A 25,919-nucleotide genomic window follows, 5' to 3' on the forward strand; every position below is an offset into this window, starting at 1 on the left:
TGATTTTTCAGAAGTTGTTTGCCAGGCCTTTCTTCCAAGGCACCTCTGAGTGGACCTGAATCACCAACCTTCTGGTTAGTAGCTGACCTTGTTAATCGTTTGTACCACACAGGGACTCCGTGTCTTCCTCAGGATGATCCCTACTGGGGTGTGTGCTTTAGTCTTTGCCAAACGTACTAAGGAACTTTTAAAGATGAAGAAGAGTTTTTTTCTTGCATTCTCCTGAAGGAGGCTCTAGAAGAGAGGCAGCGGTGACATGGAAAGAACTCCTGAAGCCCACTCTGTTGTAAGTGATGGTACATGAGACAGCCAGCCCTTCCTTTGTTTCTAGAGCAACCTGGAAAGGTACAGAGAGGGCAAAAAAGAAATATGAACGGCTCTCGGGGGTATTCAGCATGTCTCCCTGGCCTGCAGCCAGATGGAGAGAACGGAAAAGGTCTTCCTGGATTGTGACCTCATACCAGAATAGCACTTTCCTTATTTTCCAAATTATTCTACAGTCTGTAGCTGATTTCTTCCTGTTACACTTCCAAGAAGTATTAGCGTCATTCCGTTGACAAGAAACTGGCCCAAAGGGCCAAACTCGTCAAACACACCTAAAATGGGAATGAAGCATCTCCAGTGTTTAATCTTTAACACAGACTCCTTCCAGGCTGGCCTCTGAGCTTCTTCCCAGTGAATACCGGAAAACCAGAGAACCGGAGGAAGCATGGGGCAGAGCATGACAGCGCTCACAGCAGCCCACAGCAACCCTGCATCTCTGAGGACAGGGGAAGTCAGAAAGAACAGCACATCTCATTGAAATCGCTGGGGAAATTTCTGAAACCAGATTCAATATCCCACACTGGAATCTGGCCAAGCTACTGGGGAAGGTTCTTTAGTCCTTGCCAAACATACCACGGGGCTTCTAAAGATGAGGAAGAGCTGTTTTCTTGCATTTTCCTGCAGAATTCTCTGGAAAGAGGCAGTGTGGTGATGGAAGAGCTCTGAACTATGAGTCCAGAAACCATTGTTCTGGCTCCACGTCTGCCTGTGCTAGCTAGCTCTGTGACCGTGGGCCAGTCATTTAACCCTTCTGGACCTGTTCCTTTATCTGGGAATCAAGAGAGCTGGGCCGAGATCTCCAAGCTCCTTTTTCAGTGCCAATGCTCTGTGGCTCTGACATTAGGGGAAGCAGACAGTAAGGGAGACAAGGAGAGAAGCAGCTTTCACAGGGGTTTTCCCAGCAAGAAAAATAGTAAAACTGGCATATTCTTGACAATGTTGCAACTACACTGGGTATTATCCCTGCAGTATGCCCTCCACAGGGAAGGGCCAGCCACCTCATTGCTGCTGGCACCGTTTCCTATGACATCAGGGCTTCCCCGGGCTCCAGTGGGGAGCCTTATGGAGAAGTCATACTTGGTGTGATGTGACTTCTGGGAAGTTACCTTCTCCCTATTCCACTGCCAAACATGGTGTCCCCTCTACGTATAATAATAACATAAATAGCAAACATTTGTAAGCCATACTCTGTGCCAGACACTGCTCTAACTACTCTGCATGCATTGATTCTTCAATCACTACAACAAATAATTGAGTCAAGTGCTAATATTACCTATCCGCATTCTACTGACACTGGAGGCACAGAGCTGAAATAACTTGCCCAAAGTCACACAGCTTCTAGATGGTGGAGTCAGGATGCCAACTCAGGCAGGCCAACTCTCAGGTCTTCAATATTTTATACTGCCTCTCTAATGGCAGGAAATGGAGCCCTGGTGGTGCAAAGGTTAAGCATTCGGCTGATAACCTAAAGGTTGGCAGTTCAATCCCAACCAGTGGCTTCATGGGAGAAAGACCTGGCAGCCTACTCCCATAAAGATTACAGCCTAGAAAACCATATGGGGCATCTCTATGCTATCACATGGGTCACTATGAGTTGAAACTGACTTGACAGGACCTAACAACAACAGGTACAACAATGGCAGAAAAGTCACAATTAGAGATGTATTCTCTAACCATCAGTGACTACTTTCTGCATATCGTGGGACATTACCTCTATCAAGAATATGTGGTCCCCGTCTTAAGGAGGGAACCCTGGTGATGCAGTGATTAAGACATTGGCTGCTAACCAAAATGTCTGCAGTTCGAATCCACTAGCTGCTTCTTGGAAATCCTATGGGGCAGCCCTACTCTGTCCTGTAGGGTCACTGAGTTGGAATCGACTCTACGGCAATGGATTTGGTTTTGTTTGTTTCTTTGGTCTTAAGGAGAGAATCTGGAAGAACCAGATGGGTCACATCATAATGGAAAGAGGCAGACAGACCTGGGTTTGACTTCCTGATCTACCAATTACAGACTATGTAGCCTCCAGAAATACTTACGTAAGTCCAAGTTCGTCATCCATCACATGATATACTAATAGCCACTTCATAGCTTTATTGTGAGGAGTAAATGCAACAATGCTTGTAGAATGCCCAGCTAGTTTCTAAATTATGGCAAGATAAAAATATTTGGATTTAAAATCTCAAATGATGGATATAAACTGTTCTGGGTTTCAGGAGACTAGTTTTGGACAAAGTGTTGGGTTCTAATTTTAAGATTATCAGTCTATTAAGTTAATTAATTGACATCTACTTCTCATCATTAGTTGAGAAGGATAAAATTAGTTGAGAATGATTAGCTTAAGAAGGATAACACTGTTTCCTAGAGTGTCCAAAGTTCCAGTGGCAATATTCTAACAGAAGGAGGGCTGGGTCCTCTAATGAAGGAAGAACAGCTCCCCAACCGAACAGCTCTCTGCTCTTGCCCCAGCTCCATCGCTCATCTGAATTACACACCCTGTACCTCAGTTTCTCTTTCCATAAAATGGACAAAATAACTCCCGTTTTTACATCTCTTACAGAAATATTCTGGACTCTCAAAATAGGATAATGAGAGTGCTAATATCTAACATTTGTATAGACCTTTAAAGCACAAAAAAAAAAAAAAAAAAAGCCTTTCACATTTGTTATCTTATTTAGCTGGCAAGTTTTTGGCAACTTTGGGGGTTCATGAACTAAATGAAGCAAAAGCATTTTTTTGCTCTTCAGTACTAAAAAACCAGTTGCCATGCAGTTAATTCCAACCCATGGTGACCCATGTACATCAGAGTAGAACTGTGCTCCACAGGGTTTTCAATGGCCGATTTTTCAGAAGTAGACCACCGGCCCTTTCTTCTGAGGCATTGCTAGGGAAACTCAACCTTCAGCCTTACGATGAGCAACCAAGTGCATGAAACATTTCCACCACCCAGGGACTTATTTAAAATGTCTGTGTGTGTGTGTGTGTGTGTGTGTGTGAGCTTTGTATCTTCAACACAGGCTAAAACACCACATCTATCTCAGAACGGCAACGGGTTTTTTTTTTAATCACAGAACTGTATTTGTTAACAAATATCCTTCTATGTGTTTGGAGTCCAAAGTGATACATACCATATGTCCATATCATATAGTCAAGACTGTTTTTTAAAATCTCATAAAAGAAAAATGCAAATGGCTAAAAGAAATGGGTATTAGGTTCCCCAAATTCCATGCAACTACAGACTTTTTTAGAAACAATTCATTCAGTTGTAGATTTTCCAAAACCTAGCTCCAGGCCAGACCTAAGACTTTGACTTGAATTTTAAGCTGATGTTGAAATATGGCTGACCTTGGAGAGAGAAGTCAGTTATATAGCTTTAAAATGGTAAACAATTACACCCCTCAAATGACAGCCCTGGGCATCAATTATGTGAAATAAAATCTACTCATCAAATTATATATAGTTTAAACTAGTTAATGAATCATAAATAAAACACTAAAATAATTTATCTACCCATAATAAATAATGCCAAAACCATGCAGACCACAAAATTGACACAATCTTAACAGAAAAGAAAAAGGAAAACCTTTGGTGTATATTTATTTCTTTTTCTGTATTTGTCATTCTAGTCCATTTCAAGAGTTCTTGCATTTAATCCTTCAAGTAGTGTGATCCTCCAATGTAAGCTATTCTGACTTTTTAGGAATATTAGGCTACAAGGTATATATATACACTGCTGTTGGAATCATTTAAGTGAAGTTTCTCTAAATCATTAGCTAAATAGGTTTGCAGAAGAAATAGAAAAATATTTGCCAAGATATATCATCAGAAGGATTTCAATCACCAATTAATCTACACAAAAGCTGAACTCCCCAAGTAAATAACTAGATAAGATGGCAAGGAGCTAGCACAAGGAAATAAGCATGCGAATAACTGACACTGTTTCTGAAAGTGTGATAAAACACATTTTTTCTTCAACTACTCTAAATATCTACAGAGTAATATATATAGTATAAAAGGTGGTAGGAACAGCCAGACTAGATTTAAGTACTCCCTGTTGCCATAGGAGAATCATCTTCCCCTGAAACCTACCTCCTCTTCTAGAATGCCCCATACTGGTTGATGGACATGCCATCCACTTGGTCACCAAAGCCAGAGAGACCTGGAATTTAGCTGAGATTGCTCCTTTATCCTAATTCCCCTTCTCCTAAATCAGTGCCCAAGCCCCAGTGTTTCTAACCTCCTTAATTAATATCCCTTAGCTCAGCTGCTGACCAAATGGCTACAGGTTCAAGTCTACCCAGAAGCTCCTCGGAAGAAAGGCCTAGCGACCTACCACCGGAAAACCAGCACCGAAAACCCTATGGAACACAGTTCTACTCTGACTACACGTGGAGAGCTGACTGAACGGCAACTGGTTTTACTATCACTTGGGTCCTCCACCCCCATTCTCTATTCTCGCCATCACTGCCTTTAGCTCAGGGCTGCAGCCTTTACCGCTGAATTCAGGAAGCCCATGGTCTAACCCAGGCAGAGCCAGGAGTGATAGAGGTAAACCTTGGTGCCGTGGAATCTCAGAGAGAAGTGCCAGCCCAGACTCAAAAACCAAGAAGGGGAGTCTTGAAGGAAATGAGTCTCACACTGAGACTCAGCCCACTGGTGCAGGAAAGGAGGGATGAAGAGGAGAGGCAGAGGCAATCATTTGCTCCCTTCTGGGGAACCAGACTGAAATGTGGGGTGTGGAGCTGGGGAAGTGAAAACTAGAGAGAGGGATCACGAGGTGGTTGGCGGGGGCGGGGGGCGGGGGGGCGGTGTCTTTACAAAGCAGTTTGGGTTTTATCAAGCTGGTGGCTTTTTGTAATTAAGACAAACCAGTTGCTGCCGAGTTAATTCCAATTTATGGAGATCCCATGTGTGTCAGAGTAGAGTAGAACTGTATTCCATAGGATTTTCAGTGGCTAATGTTTCTGGAAGTAGATCACTAGGCCTTTCTTCTGAGGTGCCACTGGGTGGACTCAAACTTCCAACCTTTTGGTTAGAAGCTGAGTGTGCTAACCTTTTGCACCACGCAGGTGCTCCATAATTAAGATGTTGTTGTTAATAGGTGCTGTCAAGTCGATTCCAACTCATAGACCCCATGTGACAGAGTAGAACTGCCCCATAGGGTTTTCTAGGGTGTAATCTTTACAGGAGAAGAGTGCCAGGTCTTTCTCCCACAGAGTTGCTGGGTGGGTTTGAACCACCAACCTTTCCATTAGCATCCAAGTGCTTAACCATTCCGCCACCAGGGCACCATCCATAATTAAGATAACCTGTCGCCATCGAGTCAATTCTGACTCATAATGACCCTATAGGACAGAGTAGAACTGCCCCCCTCCCCCTCCACAGGGCTTCCAAGGCTGCAATCTTCATGGAAGCAGACTACCACATCTTTCTTCCATGGAGCGGCTGGTGGATTTGAACAGCTGACCTTTCAGTTAGCAGCCGAGTGCTTTAACCACTGAGCCATGGGGGCTGTTTATAATTAAGACAGGAAGGGTCAACATCAGATGCGCATTTAAATACTCATCTGCGGAGTGCTGAGGGAGAAAGGACTGAAGGAAAGCGGACTAACTGTTCCATGACAGCCACACTTAATGTAATATTTGGGAAGGAGGGGCCCCAGAGATACACGGTCATGGGAAAGATAAACCAACATGCCTGCTCAAACTAATTTGAATATCCTTGTTTCATAGTAAGAGATAAAACCAATGCTATCTTCATTCGATTCATGGATTTCTGTGAGCAATGCCTAAGAAATTGACAGAAGTCATAAAAACACATTGTTTATGGATTTCAAATCAAATCAATGAACGTTCCTTGATTATCTGCTGTGGACAAAGCACTGTGCAAAGGCTGCCTGGAAGCATCAAATGTATCTTCTCTTGGCTGTAAACTTGCGCTGGGCTCAGACGATTAATTTTATTTCTTCTTACATACATGTACACTATCAGAACGAAATAAACAATGACCACCAAAGACTGCTCTGAAATAAAGCATTGTCTGCCTCAAAGGGAGAGCCTCATTGTTCAGGAATAAGTTCAGCAGGGCTAAACTTAGCAAGGTTGGTTATAGAGTAAAAAAGGATAAAGAACATGAAATAGGGAGTTTCTTGGTGGTGCAAATGGTTAACTCATTAGGTTGCTAACTGAAAGGTTGCAGGTTCAAGGCTGCCCAGAGGCACCTTGGAAAAAAAACCTGGTGATCTACTTCCAAAAACTCAGCCACTGAAAACCCAACGGAGTACATTTCTACTCTGACGCGCACAGGGTCACCCTGGGTCAGAATCAATTGAACAACAACTGGTAAGTGAAATAAGGCAAAATTCTGAGTCCAGGTCTCTGGTAGGGCCATAAGGAAGATTCCCAACTCTTTGTGATTAGATGCTTTCATAAAACATAGTTTCAACAGGTCCAGAATGTGTTGTGTTAAGACTCCAGCAGGCCTAAGGCCATTCAGCAGACAGGTTCACATGTGCACACTAAAAGCTTGGCAAGATTTTTACTTTAACCATACAATACAACAACAATATACCAGACTCAATTCCAACTTACGGTGACCCCATGGGTGTCAGAATAGAACCGTGGTTTTCACTGCTTGATTTTTCAGAAGGAGATCGCCAGGTCTTTCGTCTGAGGCACCTCTCTATAGACTTGAAACCCCAGCCTTTTGGTTAGCAGCCAAGCACATTAACTATTTGCACCAATTAACCACCACCAAACAATTTACCACATCCCTGAACTACTGCTTTACTTGAATTGCATGGTTTTTTTCAAACTCAAGGGAACTTATTCAATAAGGGTTTTCCAGGTAGCCAAGGGTTCTAGAATCATACAAGACACACCTGTCTCCCTACTTGTTATCATATGGCTTTCAGCTTTTACTTTCCACACTTCCTGCCTATTTCCATAGTTCTAATGCCACCTTTTGGGGGGGGGGGAAAGCCTCTCTATTCTAGAATATTACTTTTCAGGTAGATCAGACCAATTCTTAAAAAGCTGAATCAGTGCCTGAGAAATTCAAGTATCTGCTTTACCAGCTCAGCCACCTTCAGTCGTTGGAAAAGTGGTTTTGTTCATTCTGAATCAATGAATTTCTATTGAGGCATGTGTTTCCCTGACACACACAATCAACGGGCACTTGGCAGTGATTTAAACAAGTGAGCAGGCCAGCCTGCCATCAGAACAAAGCGGCAGCAGGAGAAGCCAGCCTGATTTAAATGAGTTAATCTACACAGAAGCCTTTCTCTGAAGGCTATTGATACAAAACCAGCTGTCTTCTCCTGTGGGTGCTGAAGCTGCCATTCTTCTCCTCATTCTATGCCGGGAAAAGTGTGTTTGGTCCATGATAACCAGAGTATGAAGCTATCGCAAGGGGCAGGCCCAGCCCTCCCAACCCAGGCCCTGGAGCCCTCCTCTCCTCATGGCTAGGCACTGACTCTCTCTCCCTCCAGAAGGCCTAGACACACAACACTTCCTGCCATCCATCCTCACCTTGGGCCACAGGAATTTGGGGGCTCCAGGCCAGGACCCCAGGCTTTGGCATCTAGTACTTTTAGTGGCCTCAGTCCCCTTCTGATAATGTGGTTGCTGCCAAATGGTGCTGACCTGACCGATCCCTACCCCAGCCTGCCCAAGCCAGGCCCTGGCCGTTGCTGCCCCTCTCCTTCAGCCACCCTCAAAGAATGAGGCTCTCACTGAGCCCAGCCAGTGGCTGGTACCTGCTCCCCTCTGATACACTGATGGACTCCACTCAATTCACCTCTCTGGTAATCCTGCTTCATTAAGGAACCACGTTTGAGTTTCCTCCTGTAAAGGAAGCCTCCGACCTAAAGGAAACATCTGCTCATACTCCTGGACACAAGGAAAGCATCTCCACCCCGTGGAAGGTGAGACCAGGAGGGTCAGCCCTAGAGCAGCTATTCTCAATGTTGGGGTTTGCCGACTGTTAGCATCACAGGGACAAGGGTGTTTCAAATTTCTGATGCCCACCATAACCTCCAATTCTAACTCAATTTGTCTTGGAGGGGGCCTGGGCATCAGTAGGTTCTTAAAAACTCCCCCAAGTGATTGCAACGTGCAAGCCAGGGTTCAGAGCCACATGTTAGAGAGAAAGAGGCAAAGACCACTCAGCTGAGACCCCCCGTGTACCCAGATAGATGAGAACGTGCAATTTAAAAGCAGTTCCTGCTTAGGCCCCTTCCCCAGGGCAAGACTACCTCCGTTACCTATAAAGTAAGCATCCAAAAAGCATGTTGAATGCTGGCACCATGCTTCATTCAGACCAAACCAGTCACTGTAATTCAGGCTCGTGGTTACCCCATGTGTGTCAGAGTACAACTGTGCTCCATAGGGTTTTTATTGCCTGATTTTTCAGAAGTAGATCTCCAGGCACCTCTGGGTGGACTTGAACCTCCAACCTTTCAGTCAGCAACCAAGCACATTAACCATTTGCACCACAAGCTCCTCAGACAGTACCTCTTTAACCAATCTGAACCTCAGTTTACACAACGATTAATGAAAGGACTGTTCTAAATACATGACTCCCATTTTCCAGCTTTATGTACCTCCTTCCCTCTTCATCCCTCATTTAAATGCAGACTTCATATATTTGCCTTTCTACCTCTCCAAAAGTGCTTGATGTGTTGCCTTGAAATTAGATTTGGGCAGTGCCTTCTCTCTAAGTAAATAATATCACAGAACCTATAAACCCTATATAATCCAACCCAAGGTGTGTAATACTGATTCGTTATATTCCATAATGCATAAAATACTCTGTTCGTGGGACCACAGCTAACAGTCCACCTGGAAAAGCTCATGCTGAATCAGAGACTGAGCTCACCAAACACCAATGTCAGACCAGTAGCTCTCTCTGCTGCATAGCAACAGCCTACCACGATGAATATCGCTTTCCTTCCCTCTGAGCTTGGTTTAGTATCTACTTATCAAGTAGAAAATTTGTTTTGCAACTATTTTCAGAGCAAGTACAAAGACATTCTTAAGGATATATTAGCTATATTACTCCAATGAAATAAATAAATCTCTCACCCTGCAATAAAATCTGTATGTAGGAGGGACAGCAGTCTCTCAAACGGGCCTACTTGGGTAAAAAAAAAAATAGAGTGAAAATGTACAAATGACCAGGGACTATGTGGCAGAATTCAGAGTAAAGCAGGTCCATTTGGGACCCCATCGACAATGAGTTAGTTATTGAAAGTACCAAAAGATCATTTTTTATGTTGTCTCAGAAAACTTTAACAGCCAACAAGCACAGATCACAGCTGACCTAGATAGTCAACTGCCCACTGGTCATCTTCACCTGGGCCCTCAAACTCAGCATGTCTGAAACAGAACTCATCACCTGTCCTCCTGCTCTTATATTTCTGATCTCGGTTAATAAGGTCATTGTCTAGTCAGACATCCAGTAGTTATCACAGAATCCTATCTCTCCCTCAACCATCTCCCCACTCCCATCAAATTCCTAAGTTCTAGAGATACTACCTTGTTCATACCTAATATCTGTCTCCTCCTTCCCATCCCCATAATCAGTTGCCATCAAGTTGATTCCAACTCATGGCTACCTCATGTGTGTCAGAGTAGAATTGTGCTCCATAGAGCTTGCAATGGCTGATTTTTCAGAAGTAGATACCAGGCATTTCTTCCAAGGCATCTCTGGGTGGACTTGAACTTCCAAACTTTTGGTTAGCAGCCAAGCTCATTAACCATTTGCACCACCCAGGGACTCCTCCTATTCCCACCACTGCTGCTCTAATTTGTTCCTTCTTCATTTCTCAGCTGGACTCTTCCAATGGACTCTTAATTGTTCTCCCTATATTGAGTCCTGCCCCCTCCAAACTATCCTTCCAAGTTGGGCCACAATAATTGTTATAAAACAAACCTGATCACATTGCTCTTTTCATTAAAACCCTTCAACAGCTCCCCACTGTCTACGGGATGAAGTTCAAAGTCTAAACTATTATATACAAGGCTCTCCACAATCCTACCCTTGAACACTCTGCCTGGGTTAGATGAATCACTTAGAGTTCCTCAGCACACCAGCCTGTCTCCCATCTCCTTACGTTTGTTTGGGCTGCTTCTGCTGGCTGGAATATCCCTATGCCTCTCTGACCCCAGCAAAACATTCTCATTGTCTGGACCCACCTTCTCCATGAAAACTTTCCTCACCAAATCCAAAACCAAAACCTATTGCCGTCGAGTCAATTCTGACTCATAGCAACGCTACAGAACAGCGTAGAACTGTCCCATGCGGTTTCCAAGGCTGCAGTCTTTATGGAAGCAGACTGCCACATCTTTCTCCCACGGAGCGGCTAGGGGATTTGAACCACTATCCTTTCGGTGAGCAGCCAAGCCCTTAACCATTGGGCTACCAGGGCTCCTTCCTTTCTTCACATCCACCCTAAAGGAATTACTGGGCACTTCTACCCTTCAACCCCTCTTCATACTCCTAACACAGCATCTATAACTTTATTGCATTCATTTAGTAACAAAACTGTGAGCTCTTTGAGGTCAAGAATTAGATTTTAGCCTTCAAACCCCAGTACCTAGCAGTGGTGCCTGCCGCAGAGTGGGAATTTAAAGAGTGTTTGTTAAATGAATGAACATCTCAGCGACAGCATCCTAACAGAGGCTCTGAGCTATTTCCTTTACAGCTCATATGCTCTGCTTCCTGTTGCTTATGCTGTCCAGCTGCCTCTTAGTCCACCTGTAAATCATCTGCAAAGGACCGAGAAATACATCAGACCAAGAGATCTATCACCTTGTTATCTCTGAAAAAATCATTTCTTTGTTTTTGTTTTTGTTTTCCTGAAAGAAGGGTCACGCTTCAAGGCACTCTAACAGCTAACAGGGAGGAACTATAGAAATGAGTTATTCCAAATGCCTGAGCCTCGTCGATTTTAAATGTTCTCTCCCTGGAAGTGGGGCACAGGGTGGAGACAGTAATTAAAGCAGAGTGTCCGTGCATAAACCAAGATTGACTTACAAGGTCTACATACATGCCCCCTACTCACAGATGCCAAAGATAACACTAAGAATAGAAACTTACTTCCCCAGCTTTTTTTACTTCTAAGCCCATACGGAAGTCACATAAAATTTTAAGGCACTTTCTCTCCCAATTTAGCAGAGGCCCAGCAGCCCCTGCACCCAACACAAAACCTTTGGAAGGCTCTGGGCCCACTCAGAATTCCATCTAAAATGTCAAATACCTGCAATGAGTTTGCTACTTACTGTCACCAGTGGATACCTCTTTCTCCAAGCACTGATTTCGTTTTAGAAAATAAGCAATTTAAATAAATGTTTCATTAACATAGTGTTTTCCTGCCTGATGCTAATGTACTTAGAGTAATTTGTTTTCCCCAATTCTCTTTGATATAATCATTTCCTGTGATCCTCCACAGCACAATCTGAAACTCTTCGGGTCTCTAATAGACTATCTAGAGAACCTAAAAACCAACCAACCAACCAAATAAATAAGTAAAAATCCTTGCAAGCTGCCAAGACATTTGTCCAGGAACATATCCCACATGCTGCAGGTCTTCTCTGTGACTCACACAGAGGTCAGAACGGAAGACACTGTCCTGATTCACCCAGCAGTGTTGGCTTTATATTTATGGTAGCAAAGCACTGCTGAGAGGGCCTGTCAGTTCCAGCGAGACACCAAAGCGGGAGAGATGGGTTACTCAGGTAGGAGAATGCAGGGAGTGTGACACGTCTTAAGGCCAAGAAAGTTTGTTCTCACTCTGCTTTGCTTACGTGTACAGAGAGTCTTGCTGTGTGCTGATTCCAAACCTCAAAAATTTCAAGGATATTTCTAACACCTTTTCTTAATGGTACTCTTAAAATTTCCACAGCACATATTTCAGATACACTCCAAACATGCCAAAACGGGTACCATATAAGGGTTTGTTCCCCAAACCTTGTGAGATATGGTGGAATGGCTTAATAATGACGATGGGGGAGAAGCACTGGATGCCATACCGATGACAGATCTTTTGGGTGAATTCAGCAACAGGAAAATGGTTCTCTGTGTGCCATTATACTGGAAGGGAGAAGATTCTTATTTGTCCTATTACATATGGGAGCAAAAATAAAAGTCATCCAACAACAGATGAATGGTAAACAAAATGTGGTTTATCCATACAATGGAATATTAGTCAGCCAGCAAAAGGAATGAAGTTCTGATACATGCTACAACATGGATGAACCTGGAGATCACAGTAAGCGAAAGAAGCCAGACACAAAAAGGAAAGTATTGTATGATTGCACTTACATAAAATACCTAAAAGAAGCAAATTCCAAGAGACAGAAAATAGATAAGAGGTTACCAGGGGCTGGGAGGAAAGGGGAGGTGCGGAGTGATTGCTATCTGATAACATAACAAGAACCTATGGAGTACCTGTTGGGGGTGATAAAAAACTTTTGGAAATGGTGGTAAAAAAAAAAAAAAATTCTTTTTTTTTTTTTTAATGGTGGCACAACATTGTGAATGTAATTAATGTCACTGAATTATACACTTAAAAATGATCAAAAGCAAAATTTTACAGTATATTTCATTATAATAAATTTTTTTTAAGTCTGCCTGATTTTTGTGCTCTTTTTGAAGTAACAGCCAACTCAAATAACAGCCGCAAATGTTATATAAAGTAATACATATGAAAAGTGCTGTGAAAACACTGTGTAAATGCTAGCCAGCATTAGCAGTGACCACCCTCTCTCTCTAGGCCAGCATTCTCTTCGCCCTTTTTGACCTCGATGAAGCTGGCCTCAGGGCAGCCAGCTCTCTCCACTGGGTAAGGGACCAGACAATCAATGCACAGGCAGCCAGAGCAAGGCACCCATCCCGCCGGGCACTTACTTCCTCAGCACAGCGATCTCATTCTCTATGCTGCTTTCTTTGCCTTTCAGCGCCTTCTTAGGGATGCACTTGACAGCAAAGAGTTTCCCAGTTGCCTTCTCTTCAGCTAAAACCACCTCAGAAAATGCACCACTGTGAACAAAGAGGAAAAAAAAAGAAGCAGCTTAAGAGTCTGGAGCTTTTGGTTTCAGGGCAGCTCCTCTAATCCTACTGCCAGTTTCAGTAATAATAACAAGAGGCATAATAGCAAGCATTGTTGCTACTTTTCATCCACCGTCACACCTACCAAACTTCTTTATGCAAAGATATTACACGCATGCAAATATGCCCCCATACAAAAGAACACGTGGGTGTTTACAGGAGTTTGACCACCTCCCTGGGCCACCCACCACCCCTGCTGGGCAGCGTGGTCACAGTCACTGTGGAGCAAAGCAAACACTCCTAGAAAAGGTTCCCGCAGAGAAAGACTGTATCCATCTGAAGGTGGTAGCGCCCCCACTGCCTCCCAGGTAGACTGGAAAGTAATACTAACATTTCAAGATTGCACACAGGCCCTCGCACCCAAATAAATTTCAGCACACTTCACAAACATTTAATTAATTCTCACAGATAGGTAAGAATGTAATTAGAGTGTGAGTTGGTGTAACACGTGGTATTGACACGGGGTAATTAATTGGCAGGGGTATGCGAGTCTTCAATAAGCAGTGTATTTCTTTTTAAACCAACCAACCAAACAAAAACCACACAGCACTGATGCCTGAGTGCGGACACTAGTCTGCTTGAGAATATGGGTTTAACTCCGCAAGTGCAGAGAAGCATATTGAACATTTAACCAGGACACGTGGGACCAGAGTCCTTTTCTCTGGCCTGAGAGGTGCCCTGTGGTCGGGGGGCCCAGGGCTAGCCCCTCAGTGCCCGCCTCCTGCCCACACCTTGTCATCTCCCGTTGGCTAGCAGGTGCCTGGGTGCTGTGCTTTGGCTGGGAGCACAGCATCCGTGTTGTGGTGGTGGTGGTGGTGATGGTTAAGTGCCATCAAGTCAATTTTGATTCATAGTGGCCCCATATGACACAAGTAGAACGGCCCCGTAGGGTTTTCCGGGCTGTAATCTTTATGGGAGGAGATTGCCAGGTCTTTGTCCCACGGAGCCAATGTGAGGGTTCAATCCACTGGGTGGGTTTAAACTGCCAACCTTTTGGTTAGCAGCCAAGCACTTAACTGTTGTGCCACCAGGGCTCTTTACAATGTCCCTAAGAACTTTAGCTTGTTCTGGGGATGGATGCACTGAAAAGGTCCGATAAATCTTTTTACTCATTACCTCTCTAAAAGAGAGAGAAGTCATATGAATATTGTAGGGTACCAATTAATGTGTACCACTTGATATTTACAAAGTGTTTTGGCGTATATTAGAGTCACTGGGCAATGCAAATAGTTAATGCGCTTGGCTGCTAACCAAAAGGCTGGAGATTTGAGTCCACCCAGAGTCACTTGGTGATCGACTTCCAATAAATCAGTCATCGAAAACCCTAGGGAGCACAGTTCTACTCTGTCACACATGGGGTCAACACGAGTCAGGGTCAACTCAATGGCAATTGGTTTGGCAGACACCAACTGATCCATTTATTACAGCACCCCCACAAAGTATGCAGAGATGTGTCTGCCACCTCCATTTTGTTGTGTAATTACATTGAAAGTGTCCAGACTGTTCATTCGTGAAGTTCAGAGGTTCGCTGTTCATACAGATGAGGAAACTGAGGCTCAGCGCATAGGTGGTAAGGGTCAGAAAACAAAGCCTGGGTTTCCTAACCCCTCCAAGGCTGTTTTCAATGCTGGTCTGATACACAGTGCTGCCCAGAGAGCCCTGAACATGAAGGCGATGGGGGGTCAGACCCCGTCTTTGGGTGAGCTGCCATCACGCCCTGAGTGTGCAGTGCGACCTGGTTGTATCATTAGCCTGGCAATGTGCAGTTACCTCCTCCAAGCTTTCCAAACACAAAGCCCTCTCTCTGGTCTTCTTAGGGGATGTAAGATTGGCATAAATTATTACTGTTCTTCCAATAAACAGAAATCACTTGAAGACATTCCTCCATTTCAAGAAAGCTGATTAAAAAAAAATAAACAAACCCTCATGAATGAAGAGTTTGGGCACTTTCAATGTAATTACACAACAAGGTGATTTGTGTATCTGTGTGTATGAGAGAGAGTGAAAGGGAAGGAGGGAGGAAGAGAGGGCGGGAGGGGGGCTGCCTGGCAGGAAGGAAGACAGCAAGAAAAATTATCTGAGCATGTAAAACCTTCAGACAACTCAAGAAAATAAATTCCTAGGAACAAAAGCAAGGATGAAGAGTAACAACAAAGTTTTTAAAAATACAAGGAGGTCAAAGCAGTTCACACTAAATCAACTGTGAAATAGGAACATCGTACTGGAAGTTAAAAACAGATGCTAGCTCGCTCCAGCCAGATGGAATTACACTTGGATCTTGAGAGAAGAGTCTGAATGGTGGCCGGCACTAGCCTGGCACCCACGCCCCACTCTGTTCTCTACCATCTGACTTCTCCCCAACCCCCACCCCATCACGTGACTGGAACCAGGCTGGCTGGGCCCAATGGTTTCTCAGTGCTCGTCCTATTGGTCTTTTGTGTAACCCTGATGTCCTTGACCTCCCCTCTCCTAAAACTCTCCTCATCTTGGCTTCTACACGCAGATCACTTCTTCCATCTTTATTCCATTCTCTATCGGAATTCACTTGCTCCTCCTCCCTTCAAATGTCAGTGATCCCCAAGCTTTCATCCCCAGCCCTCTCCTCTTCCTCGACTATGTGCTCCTCCTGGAAAATCTGTTGTTCACCTACACCCTCATGGCTTCAACCTCCACGTATATCTTCATGGCCCCCTAACCTTTCTCTCTATGTTAGTCTCTCATATAAATCTCATCTTTCCAACCACCAACAGGCCTTTCTAGATGAATCCCCTGGCCAGCCTCTCATGTATATCATAACCAAAGTAAAAAACAGTATCTTCATCCCAAAACTTCTTTCTCTTATATTCTCTCTCTCATCTCCTGCGATCCAGTAACCCAGCCTAGAAACCTGTCTATTTTACTCCACCATCTCAACAAACAAACAAACCTGGTGCCACGGAGTCGATTCCAACCATAGTGACCCTATAGGACAGAGTAGAATTGCCCCCATAGGGTTTCCAAGGCTGTAATCTTTACAGAGAAACCCTGGTGGCATAGTGGTTAAATGTTAAGACTGCTAACCAAAAGATTAGCAGTTCGAATCCACCAGGCTGTCCTTGGAAACCATATGGGGCAGTCCTACTCTGTCCTATACAGTTGCTATGAGTCAGGATTGACTTGTCGGCAATGGGTGGGTTATCTCTGTCATTTCTATCACTAAGTATATACAGGTCTTCCACCGATAAGACTCAAATGCCCTTCTGCTCTTCCATACCTACACTGCTCCTGTGGTTCAAGTCCTCGCTATTTCTTCTCTGGACTACCTCTGTGGCTCCCTCACCAGTCTAAAGGATCTCTGCTGTAACCAACAGTTGAATGCTTGGCTGTTAACTGAAAGGTTGGTGGTTCAAACCCACCCACCAGCTCTGCAGGAGAAAGATCTGGTGATCCGCTTCCATAAAGATGTAAAAATTACAGCCAAGAAAATCCTATGAGGCAGTTCTACTCTATTACATGGGGTCATTATAACTAGGAATCAACTCGATGGCACCTAACAACACAACTCACTGGTCTCTCTGTCGCCAGCAAGCCACCTGCTACCGGAATCAGTTTTCTAAAACAAAGATGTGATTATATTGTTACCCACACGGATACATTCACTGTGTTCCTTTACATGCTTGCCTATGTGACAGCAGGAGTTAAATGCCGTTCTTCTTTGTGCCTCCACACCTAACAATGTGTTATGGGTTGAACTGTGTCTCCCAAAAAGGTTGAAATCCTATCCCCTGGTACCTGTGAACATGACCTTGTTCAGAAAGAGCATCTTTGAAGATGTCATCAGGTACGTTAACATGAGGTCTTAATCCAATCTGAGTGGTGTCCTTGTAAAAGAGAAGATACACAGACAGACAGACACAGGAAGCGTAGCCATATGAAGGTGCACCTATAACCAAAGAACGCTGAGGATACAAGAAGCTGGGAGAGTCAAGAAAGAATCTTCCCTTAGAGACTTCAGAGGGTGCATGGCCCTGACCATAGGTTGATTTGGAATCTTAGCTTTAGAACTGTGGGACAGTAATTTGTATTGTCATAAGTCACCCAGTCTGCGTATTTTGTTATACCAGCTCTGGGAAACTAATCGTACTTGTGCCCAAGCCAGTTTTGATGATCTACATTATTTGGGGCTCTTCTGATCCCCTCATCAAGCTTTCCATATTTCTCCTATGCTGTAGGTCTGTACTCAGAAGAAAGGTCTGGTGATCTATTTCTAAAAATATCAACCATTGAAAACCCTATAGAGCACATTTCTACTCTGACACCCTGGGGTCACCATGAGTCAAAATCGATCCGATGGCAACTGGTTTGGTTTTTTTGGTAGATCCATCAAAAAAGTAACATACTCTAATAACCTTCCATTCAATGCTGAGAAAAATACTATTTTCGCTTTCTGCCTCCGTAATGTATTGATCTAAATTTTTATGCAACCCCGTGCAGAAAGAACCTCAAACGTTTCTCTTGAAGCACAAAAATTCTTTGAGTCTTTCCTGACATATTTTAAGCCATGCACTTATGTGCCTGAATCCTTAAATGATATTCTACAGTTGAATAATCCTGAGATCACTGTTTGTCTTGATCAGTTAGAATATTAGATTTGTTAATTTATGATATATTTCTGCCCATAAATCTTCAAACCGGTTAAAAGTAAATACCCCATGTAGGTAAGAGAGGAGGGCAGATTTTTATAGAGGCAAAAGAACATTAACTCGTAACTCGTTGCTGTGGAGTCGATTCTGACTCATAGTGAACCTACAGGACAGGGTAGAACTGCCCCATAGAGTTTCTAAGGAGCACCTCGTAGATTCGAACCGCCGACCTTTTGGTTAGCAGCCGTAGCTCTTAACCACTATGCCACTAGGGTTTCCAAGACCATTAGAAAATACATAATTATGGGAGAAATAAAAATTTCAGTGTTTTGAAAATTGCATTTCTTCAGGTTGTGCCAAGATGTTTATCTAAATTATAAAGAAAACCATTGTTCTATTAAAAGAACACAATGGGTTTCCATCTAAATTAGATCTCTGTGACAAATTACAGGAAAGGTCAAACAAAAAGTTATTCTCGAAATGCTAAATATTTTCTGTACCTGAAGATAAGCTGTAAAAATTACAAAAGTTGAATCCTTCTCCCTTTTCTTCCACATTTCAAAGAAAATCAAATCATCATCTGGTGGCCGCTTATTCTGCTTGTAAACCAGGCAGCCAGGAGGAAATAATCTTTTGAGAACTGAATTTCCAAAACTAAAGAGAAATGTCACATTTTCTATATTGACTGAAGAATTTGAAACGACGACTTATGCCTGTGACTTCATAACTGATGGCTCTAAAAGAAGGCTGTTGTGTTTTGCTCTATCTAGTCAATTTTAAGAAACAATTCCTGGGCTCATCATGGTAGACTGGCCAGTTGCCACTGAGTCAGTTCTGACTCATAGCAAACTCATGTGTCCCATAGGGTTTCCAAAGGCTAATTTTTTTCTTAAAGTATGTCACCAGGTCTTTCTCCTGAGACGCTCCTGGTTGGACTTGAACTGCCAGCCTTTCAGTTAGGAGCCAAGCACACTGGCCTGTTTGTACGCCTCTGACTGACTTACCAGTTGCCCTGGAGTCAGTTACGACTCATGGGCACCTCACGGTGATCCCACGTATGTCCAAGGAGAACTGTGCTCCATAGGGTTTTCAATGGTTAGCTTTTCAAAAGTAGATCAATCACCAGGCCTTTCTTCTAAGGAGCTTCTGGGTGGACTTGAACTGCTAACCCTTTCCGTTAGCAGCCAAGCATGCTAAGCATTTGCACCACCCAGGTATGCTATAAAGCCCACCCCAGAAGGTATACACCCAATCCTCTACGAGTGAAATGATCACAATTCCAAACGACCAATGGGAGGGCAAAGACTAGAAGTGGGACTAAAAAAAAAAGGTTCTAGTAATTCCTTTTCTTCCTGAGTTGCTGAAAAAGCAGAACAAAATCCACATGCCCTGAGGATACATTGGCTGAAAGCAGACATTTAAGTGCTTTGCAAATTTCAGACAGACATTTACCTTCCTTCCGACTGTTAAAAAATTCATAGAGCCATTCAGGGCACAGTTAACTCCAGATCTACAGCTATATACTGGGATCAGAACTCAGAGCTAAGCCAAGCCCAGACTTGTGCTGGCTAACCTACCTAAAAAAAAAAAAATTACCAATTACTGCTATAAAAAGCAAAACCAAGAATCTATGGATTCTGTTTTCCCAGTTTCTAATAATTCTCATCCTAAAGTTGTCAAGAACAAATATCAGATAAACCAGCTGCCGTCGAGTCAACCCCGACTCATGGCGACCCTAGGTGTGTCACAGTAGAACTGTGTTCCATAGGGTTTTCAATGGCAACTTTTTCTGAAGTAGACCTTTCTTCTGAGGTGCCTCTGGGTAGACTCCAACCTCCAACCTTTCGGTTAGAAGCTGAGTATATTCGCCATTTGTACTACTCATTGGCTGAGAATCAAACCCAGATCTCCCCCATAGAAGGCAAGAATTCTACTGCTGAACCACCACTGCCCCCACTAAATATCAAATCATCTAGGAAGAGGAGGGCCCACATTGTTCAAAGTGCCCATAACTTAAAAATAAATTCTTTTTGCATGCAAGAACAACTTAATCACAAAAATGGACAAAAATTTAGCCTCCAAACAACATACTATGACTTGCACATTTTAGGTGCTTCATACATGCTAGTCAAATTGAATTGGTGGGACCTCAAAAAGACTCCTCTGATTTTCAACAAGAATCAGGAATTCAAGAGCTGCCTTTCTGATTCATGACAGTGCACGAAACCAACCACTCAGTAAAATTACATCCATCCCAAATTAGGCCAAGAAATAATCAGATAGTGCTAAAATGATCTGCCCTATTAACTTAGAGTCAGCTATTATTGGATCATTGCCTTCTCCTGCTTTTTAGTCATTCTATGTACAAATCAGATTGATTGTGTTATTAACTTTATTAACACCATAGCCTCCAGCCTGCTGCCATTATTGTACAGTGGAACTGGGCTAGCAGACATTACCCCCAGGCTTCATACAATAAATTAAGAAGTTCTTTCGTACTAAGCAAACTATTTTCCCCAGTAGCAGACCAGGACAACATTAAGGGCTAGTGAAGAAGATGGCAAAATCCTAGACAGCAAAAAATGAAGTTGATGATATTTGGCTTTAGAAAATCCATGAAAAAAAACAGACACCTTTTAGACCTATTGTTCCGGAGCAAAATCAATTCTTAAAATGGAAAAACTGCCTGCAAACCCTAACAATAGTCATACTGACCTCAGAGAATCCAACTGGATAAGGACAACAGTGGAGTCAGATTCTCTCGATGCCTACGCAGCAATCCAGGCACAAATATGGCACTTTTAAAAGTGACATTAACTCTTTCTGGTAGAATCTTTAGTTAGAAATCTTCACTAATTCACACAGGTATCTCTGGGTGGCACAAACAGTTAAGCACTCCACTACTAACAGAAAGGTTGGAAGTTCAAACTCACCTAGAGGCACTGCGAAAGAAAGTCCTGGCCATCTACTTCTGAAAGACCATAGCCATTGAAAACCCTGTGGAGCACAGTTCTACTCTGCACACGTGGGGTCACTGTGAATTGGAATCGACCCAATGGCAATTGGTTACTTGTTCTGGTTAATTCACACACCACTAATGACATTTCGTAGTGCTAATTTAGCTCACTGACCTAAGGAAAACCATGCCCAATCTAAAAAAAATAACGCTCTGCCAAGCAAACGTAGCAAAAAGAGAAGTCTTGCTTTCACACACTTCAAAAACAAATAGGTATGCATGAAAACTGGTATCCAATTTAGATATAACATCTATTCATTACATTGTGTGTTCTAAAACCCTCTACCTGGCAATTAGATAGTAAGCCACATGTTAGTTTGGGTTAATGTTTGAGCTAAAACTATTAAAATTCCATTTCTTAAAAAATACTCTATAATTGAAGCCCTTATTAATTTGGACCAGTTCCTTACCAACCCGTTCAGATTAGAGACATATCCTTAACTTTAGTAAATTGATGCTTAGGAACAGGGAGACTTACTGAAAATAGCTGTTCTATTTTACAGAAAAATTCCCATCTTCCTCTTCAACGGGTGAATGCCACAATGACAAGCAACTTTCCATAATAGCTTCAAGAACCATGATGAGATGTTCTTAAATATTCATACGATTAGCCTGATTTTTGCCCAGATCAATTCTCATTCTGAGTACATTCCTGTATCTAAAACCACTGGAGCAGGTTTGGGTTATGAAAAGAGAAGGTATCAAAACACTGGCACAGTCATTGCTTGTGACATCTTTGGTCCCTTAATGTTTTTCTGTGGCTCTAAATCTTTACTGTTAATAGCTTCACTGATCCAAATGCAGAGGACAAATAAATTCTAAATGAATGCATACTGCCATAATTGAAAGAATATGCTTCATTTAATAGTACAACTTTTTCCCCTTTACTTCCCTGACAGGGTCCCATACTTTATATCTGCACTTCTTGAATTACATGCTAAAGGTTAATATATGGAACCCAAGTGAGTCTGCCATTTTTTCTTAGCACAACAACAGACAGCATTAATGGAAGCCTGTTTTTCTGAGGTGGTGACAAAACAGAAGATGTCGTTCTTTGGGAATTACAAAGTCTCATTGTAGCCACAGATTTAAAAGCTAGTAACACTAAAAGAAACAGAAAGTGTCCGTGTGGACCATATGTGCATCTGTTGCAAGGGTATATTTTACTTGGATGAGAGGTAATGACTTAGATGAAACTGTAACTCCCAGTACCATATTTTTTTTTGCAAATAACATGCCCACACATATAATGCTCATAGCAAGCCTAGAAAATAATGCACGACAGGGTTGCATGACTGGCAAAAAAAAATACAGTATATGTATTCTGCCCATTTCATCTTTCGTCATCGATTGTGCAGACCCCCTAGGTGGTACATCTCATTGGCGCCCTCACAGATCTCCTGTTTGACAAAGATCTCTCCCTACAGCGCTGGGCTCTTCTGAGAAGTACCCCCCTCTCTCATTTCCACCTTGTATGGCAGGGAAACCAGACCTAAAGACACTCATATCCCCCTTCTGTGGTTGCTGTGAAGATCCAATGCCCTGCTAATGCTAAACGCAGCCTGCATAGGGGCTGGCAGACATCATCATCAAATGGTGGGCAAAATCATAATCCTGAAGCTAAGACTGACCAGGATATTTATGATTAATCACAGCTGACTATCCATCAAATGGCCAATCTCACTCACTGGGATGCTCTGGAGGGCACCTGTTTTAATTACTTTTTTGAGCTTATTTAACTTTCGTTCAGAGAAGAAGTAACAGGTAATTTGAAAGTAAATTCCTCTAAGCTCCACGCCAACCAAACTCTCACATCAATATACTCTAATTAGTTTTATAAGCTCCTTCATAAAAATAAAAAAATATAAACAGGGTCTTTATGAGTACAACAATTACTACATTTGGCTGTCCCCTTGCATAGAGAAAACAAGAGGCCTATCAATAACCTGGCTAAATAATTAAATAAATAAAAGTTTGAAATAATAAAACACTGGAAATATCTTAAATATGCATCAATAGGGGACTGGTTACGTAAATATTGGTCTAAAAATACAATAGAGTACTATCCAGCCACTTAAAATAATTATGTAGATTTGTGTACTGATGTGGCATTATCCCCAAGGTATATTAAGTGAAAAAAATAATAAGGCAGAGAGCAATGTGTATATTATTCTCTCACTTGTATGAGACACACACACACACACACACGATCTCTGGAAAAATATACACAAACAAGTAACAGCATTAGGGAGAGAGTCTGAGTGCATGAGAACGGGTTGTGAAACTTACTTTTCACCCATTTGACTATGTATATATACTGTTTTTTCCATTAAAAATCAATTAATAAAGTGGAGAAAATTTTGGGAAAAATGAGAACTATCAACGCAAAAAGACTATCCAACTAACAAAGCCTTGTACTGGATATTTTCCACCAATCTATCAGTTTACCACACTGTGGTGGCTTGCATGTTGCTATGATGCAGGCAGCTGGGTCACCCATGGTGGACAGGTTTCAGTAGAGCTTCCAGACTAAAAAGAATAGGAATAAAGGCCTGGTGTTCTACTCCTGAAATCAGCCAATAAGAACTTTATAAATCACAACAGAATATTGCCCAATATAGCACTGGAAGATGAAATACCTAGGTTGGAAGGCACTCAACATACAGTCACTGCAACAATGGACTCAGGTGCATCAACGATCATGAAGATGGCACAGGATCAGGCTACGTTTTGTTCTGTTGTGCATGGGGTCGCCACAAGTTGGAGTCAGCTGAACGGCAATAAACAACAGCACTAGATATTTTAGTTGGATTGACTACCTATACCTCACTGATGAGATCTTAATAACAATCCTGTTATGTAGCCCAGTTTACCCTTTGTGTTGTATGGAAAACTCATCTAAATAAGGCTGGAATGAACTGGTTGTTCAGCCCTCTAAACTTGCTTCACAATTACCTCAGACATCTTCGAAGGTGAAGAAATTCAAGAACTTTTTAAAGAAAAACTTTTCTTCACAGAGATCATTCATAAATAACACTAGGGAATTCATTCATGGAAAAGGGGGAACTTGAAATGGCCCTTGAGGGATAAATATGTTTCAACAGACGAAAGTGAAAGGGAAGACAGAGGAAAGTGAAGAAGGGCAAGGCAACAAGTAGAACATGTTGCAGGCCAGTGGCCCTGTCTGAATAAGGCAGATGGTACACATGTGAGAGGAGTGTAGGGAAGACAGGGATAATTCACTGGGCAAAGCACAAGGCTAAGAACTTTATATATAATATCTCGCTTATACCCACAACAACACGGTAGACACTTGTTAGTAGACAGAAAGTTGTTGTCATTATGTGTTGTCTTAGCTATCTAGTGCTGCTATAACAGGAATACCACGAATGGATGGCTTTAACAAACAGAAATTTATTCTCTCACAGTCTAGAAGGCTTGAAGTATGAATTCAGGACACCAGCTCCAGGGGAAGGTTTTCTCTCTCCGTTGGCTCTGGAGGAAGATCCCTGTCATCAATCTTCCCCTGGGTTTAGGAGTTTCTCAGCACAGGAACCCTGGGTCCAAAGGACACACTCTACTCCCAGGTATTCTTTCTTGGTGGTAGGAGGTCCCTTCTCCCTTCTGCTCTATTCTCTGTTTTGTATCTCAAAAGAGATTGACTCAAAATACAGATTGTGTCCTGCCTCAGTAACATAACGGTCTCTAATCCTGCCTCATTAACATCACAGAGGTTAGAATTTATAACACATAGGATAATTACATCAGATCACAAAATGGACAACCACACAGTACTAGGAATCATGCCCTAGCCAAGTTAACGCACATTTTTGGGGATGCAATTCAATCCATTACCGGCACCACTGAGTCAAATTCAACTCAAAGCAACCCCACGTGACAGAGTAAAACTTATCCATAAGGTTTCTTTACAGAAACAGATCACAAGGTCCTTCTTCTGCAGAGCCACTGGGTGGGTTTGAACCACCAACCTTTCAATTAGCAGCCAAGGGCTTAACTGTTGTGCCACCAGGCCCCCAGTAGGCAGAACAATAGCCTGCAAAGATGTCTATATCCTAATCCTCAGAAGAACCTGTAAATACGTTACCTTACGTGACCAAAAGGATTCTGCAGATGTAATTAGGTTAAGGTCTTTGCAATGGGAAACTGCCCTGGATTATCCAGGTAGGTTCACTGTAATTGCAAGCATCCTGTAAGGGGAGGTAGGACCCTGAATGAGATGGACTGATACAGTGGCTACAACAATGAGCTCAAGCACAGCAACAATTGTGAGGATGGTGCAGGATTGGGCAACCATGCCAGCACCTTGAAACCTCAGAGCCAGAGATGCCAGGATTCAAGCCCACGTTCGATGGGCTGATGGGATGGAAAGATAGCTGGGGACCACACTGTGCACATTTTGACCCTCAGATCGAAGAGTCTGCACTTAATGCAGCGGACAGTAAGAAGGCATAAGATTTTGAACAAATGAGTCAAACGAACAGAGCTGATTAACAACCAGACTTCCCAGTCCAATTAAATATGTTTTAGGCAATTTTCTGTATTCTTTTACATAATTTTGAAGAGAAACAGGCATGTGTCCTCCTTGTCAAACTGATACAGCTTTGCCCTGCACTAAATTCATGGCAAACGTTTCCCCTGTGTATGCTACTGGCCGATATAAAAAAATAACTTCTGTACTTTTACCTTGAAAATCCCCTTCTCTTTCTTTATACTTTAGTGATTGCTTTGTTAACTGGCTAGATCTCCCTACATGAATGAGATGAACTGCCCTGCACTCCTTTTGATCGCTGAACTGCACATTGGACAGTTCCATAAACAAGAACTTG

General features: G+C 42.7%; 1 protein-coding gene across 4 annotated transcripts in view; it reads right to left on the reverse strand.

The window, feature by feature from the left end:
• The window catches only part of CAMK1D (calcium/calmodulin dependent protein kinase ID), a 488,630-nt gene that overhangs the window by 287,687 nt on the left and 175,024 nt on the right, over positions 1-25,919 (reverse strand). For 2 of the 4 annotated variants that reach the window (XM_049881983.1, XM_049881985.1), the window contains exon 2: positions 13,234-13,365. The exons of 1 other annotated variant lie outside the window; for it this stretch is intronic. In XM_049881983.1, the coding sequence (XP_049737940.1) occupies positions 13,234-13,365 (132 nt within the window). Of the gene's footprint in view, positions 1-13,233; positions 13,366-15,204; positions 15,775-25,919 lie in introns of those variants that run through there. One more of the 4 variants, XM_049881984.1, reaches the window with a different exon arrangement.

The sequence above is a fragment of the Elephas maximus genome, chromosome 4, assembly GCF_024166365.1.
Source record: "Elephas maximus indicus isolate mEleMax1 chromosome 4, mEleMax1 primary haplotype, whole genome shotgun sequence".
Classification (NCBI taxonomy): domain Eukaryota; kingdom Metazoa; phylum Chordata; class Mammalia; order Proboscidea; family Elephantidae; genus Elephas; species Elephas maximus.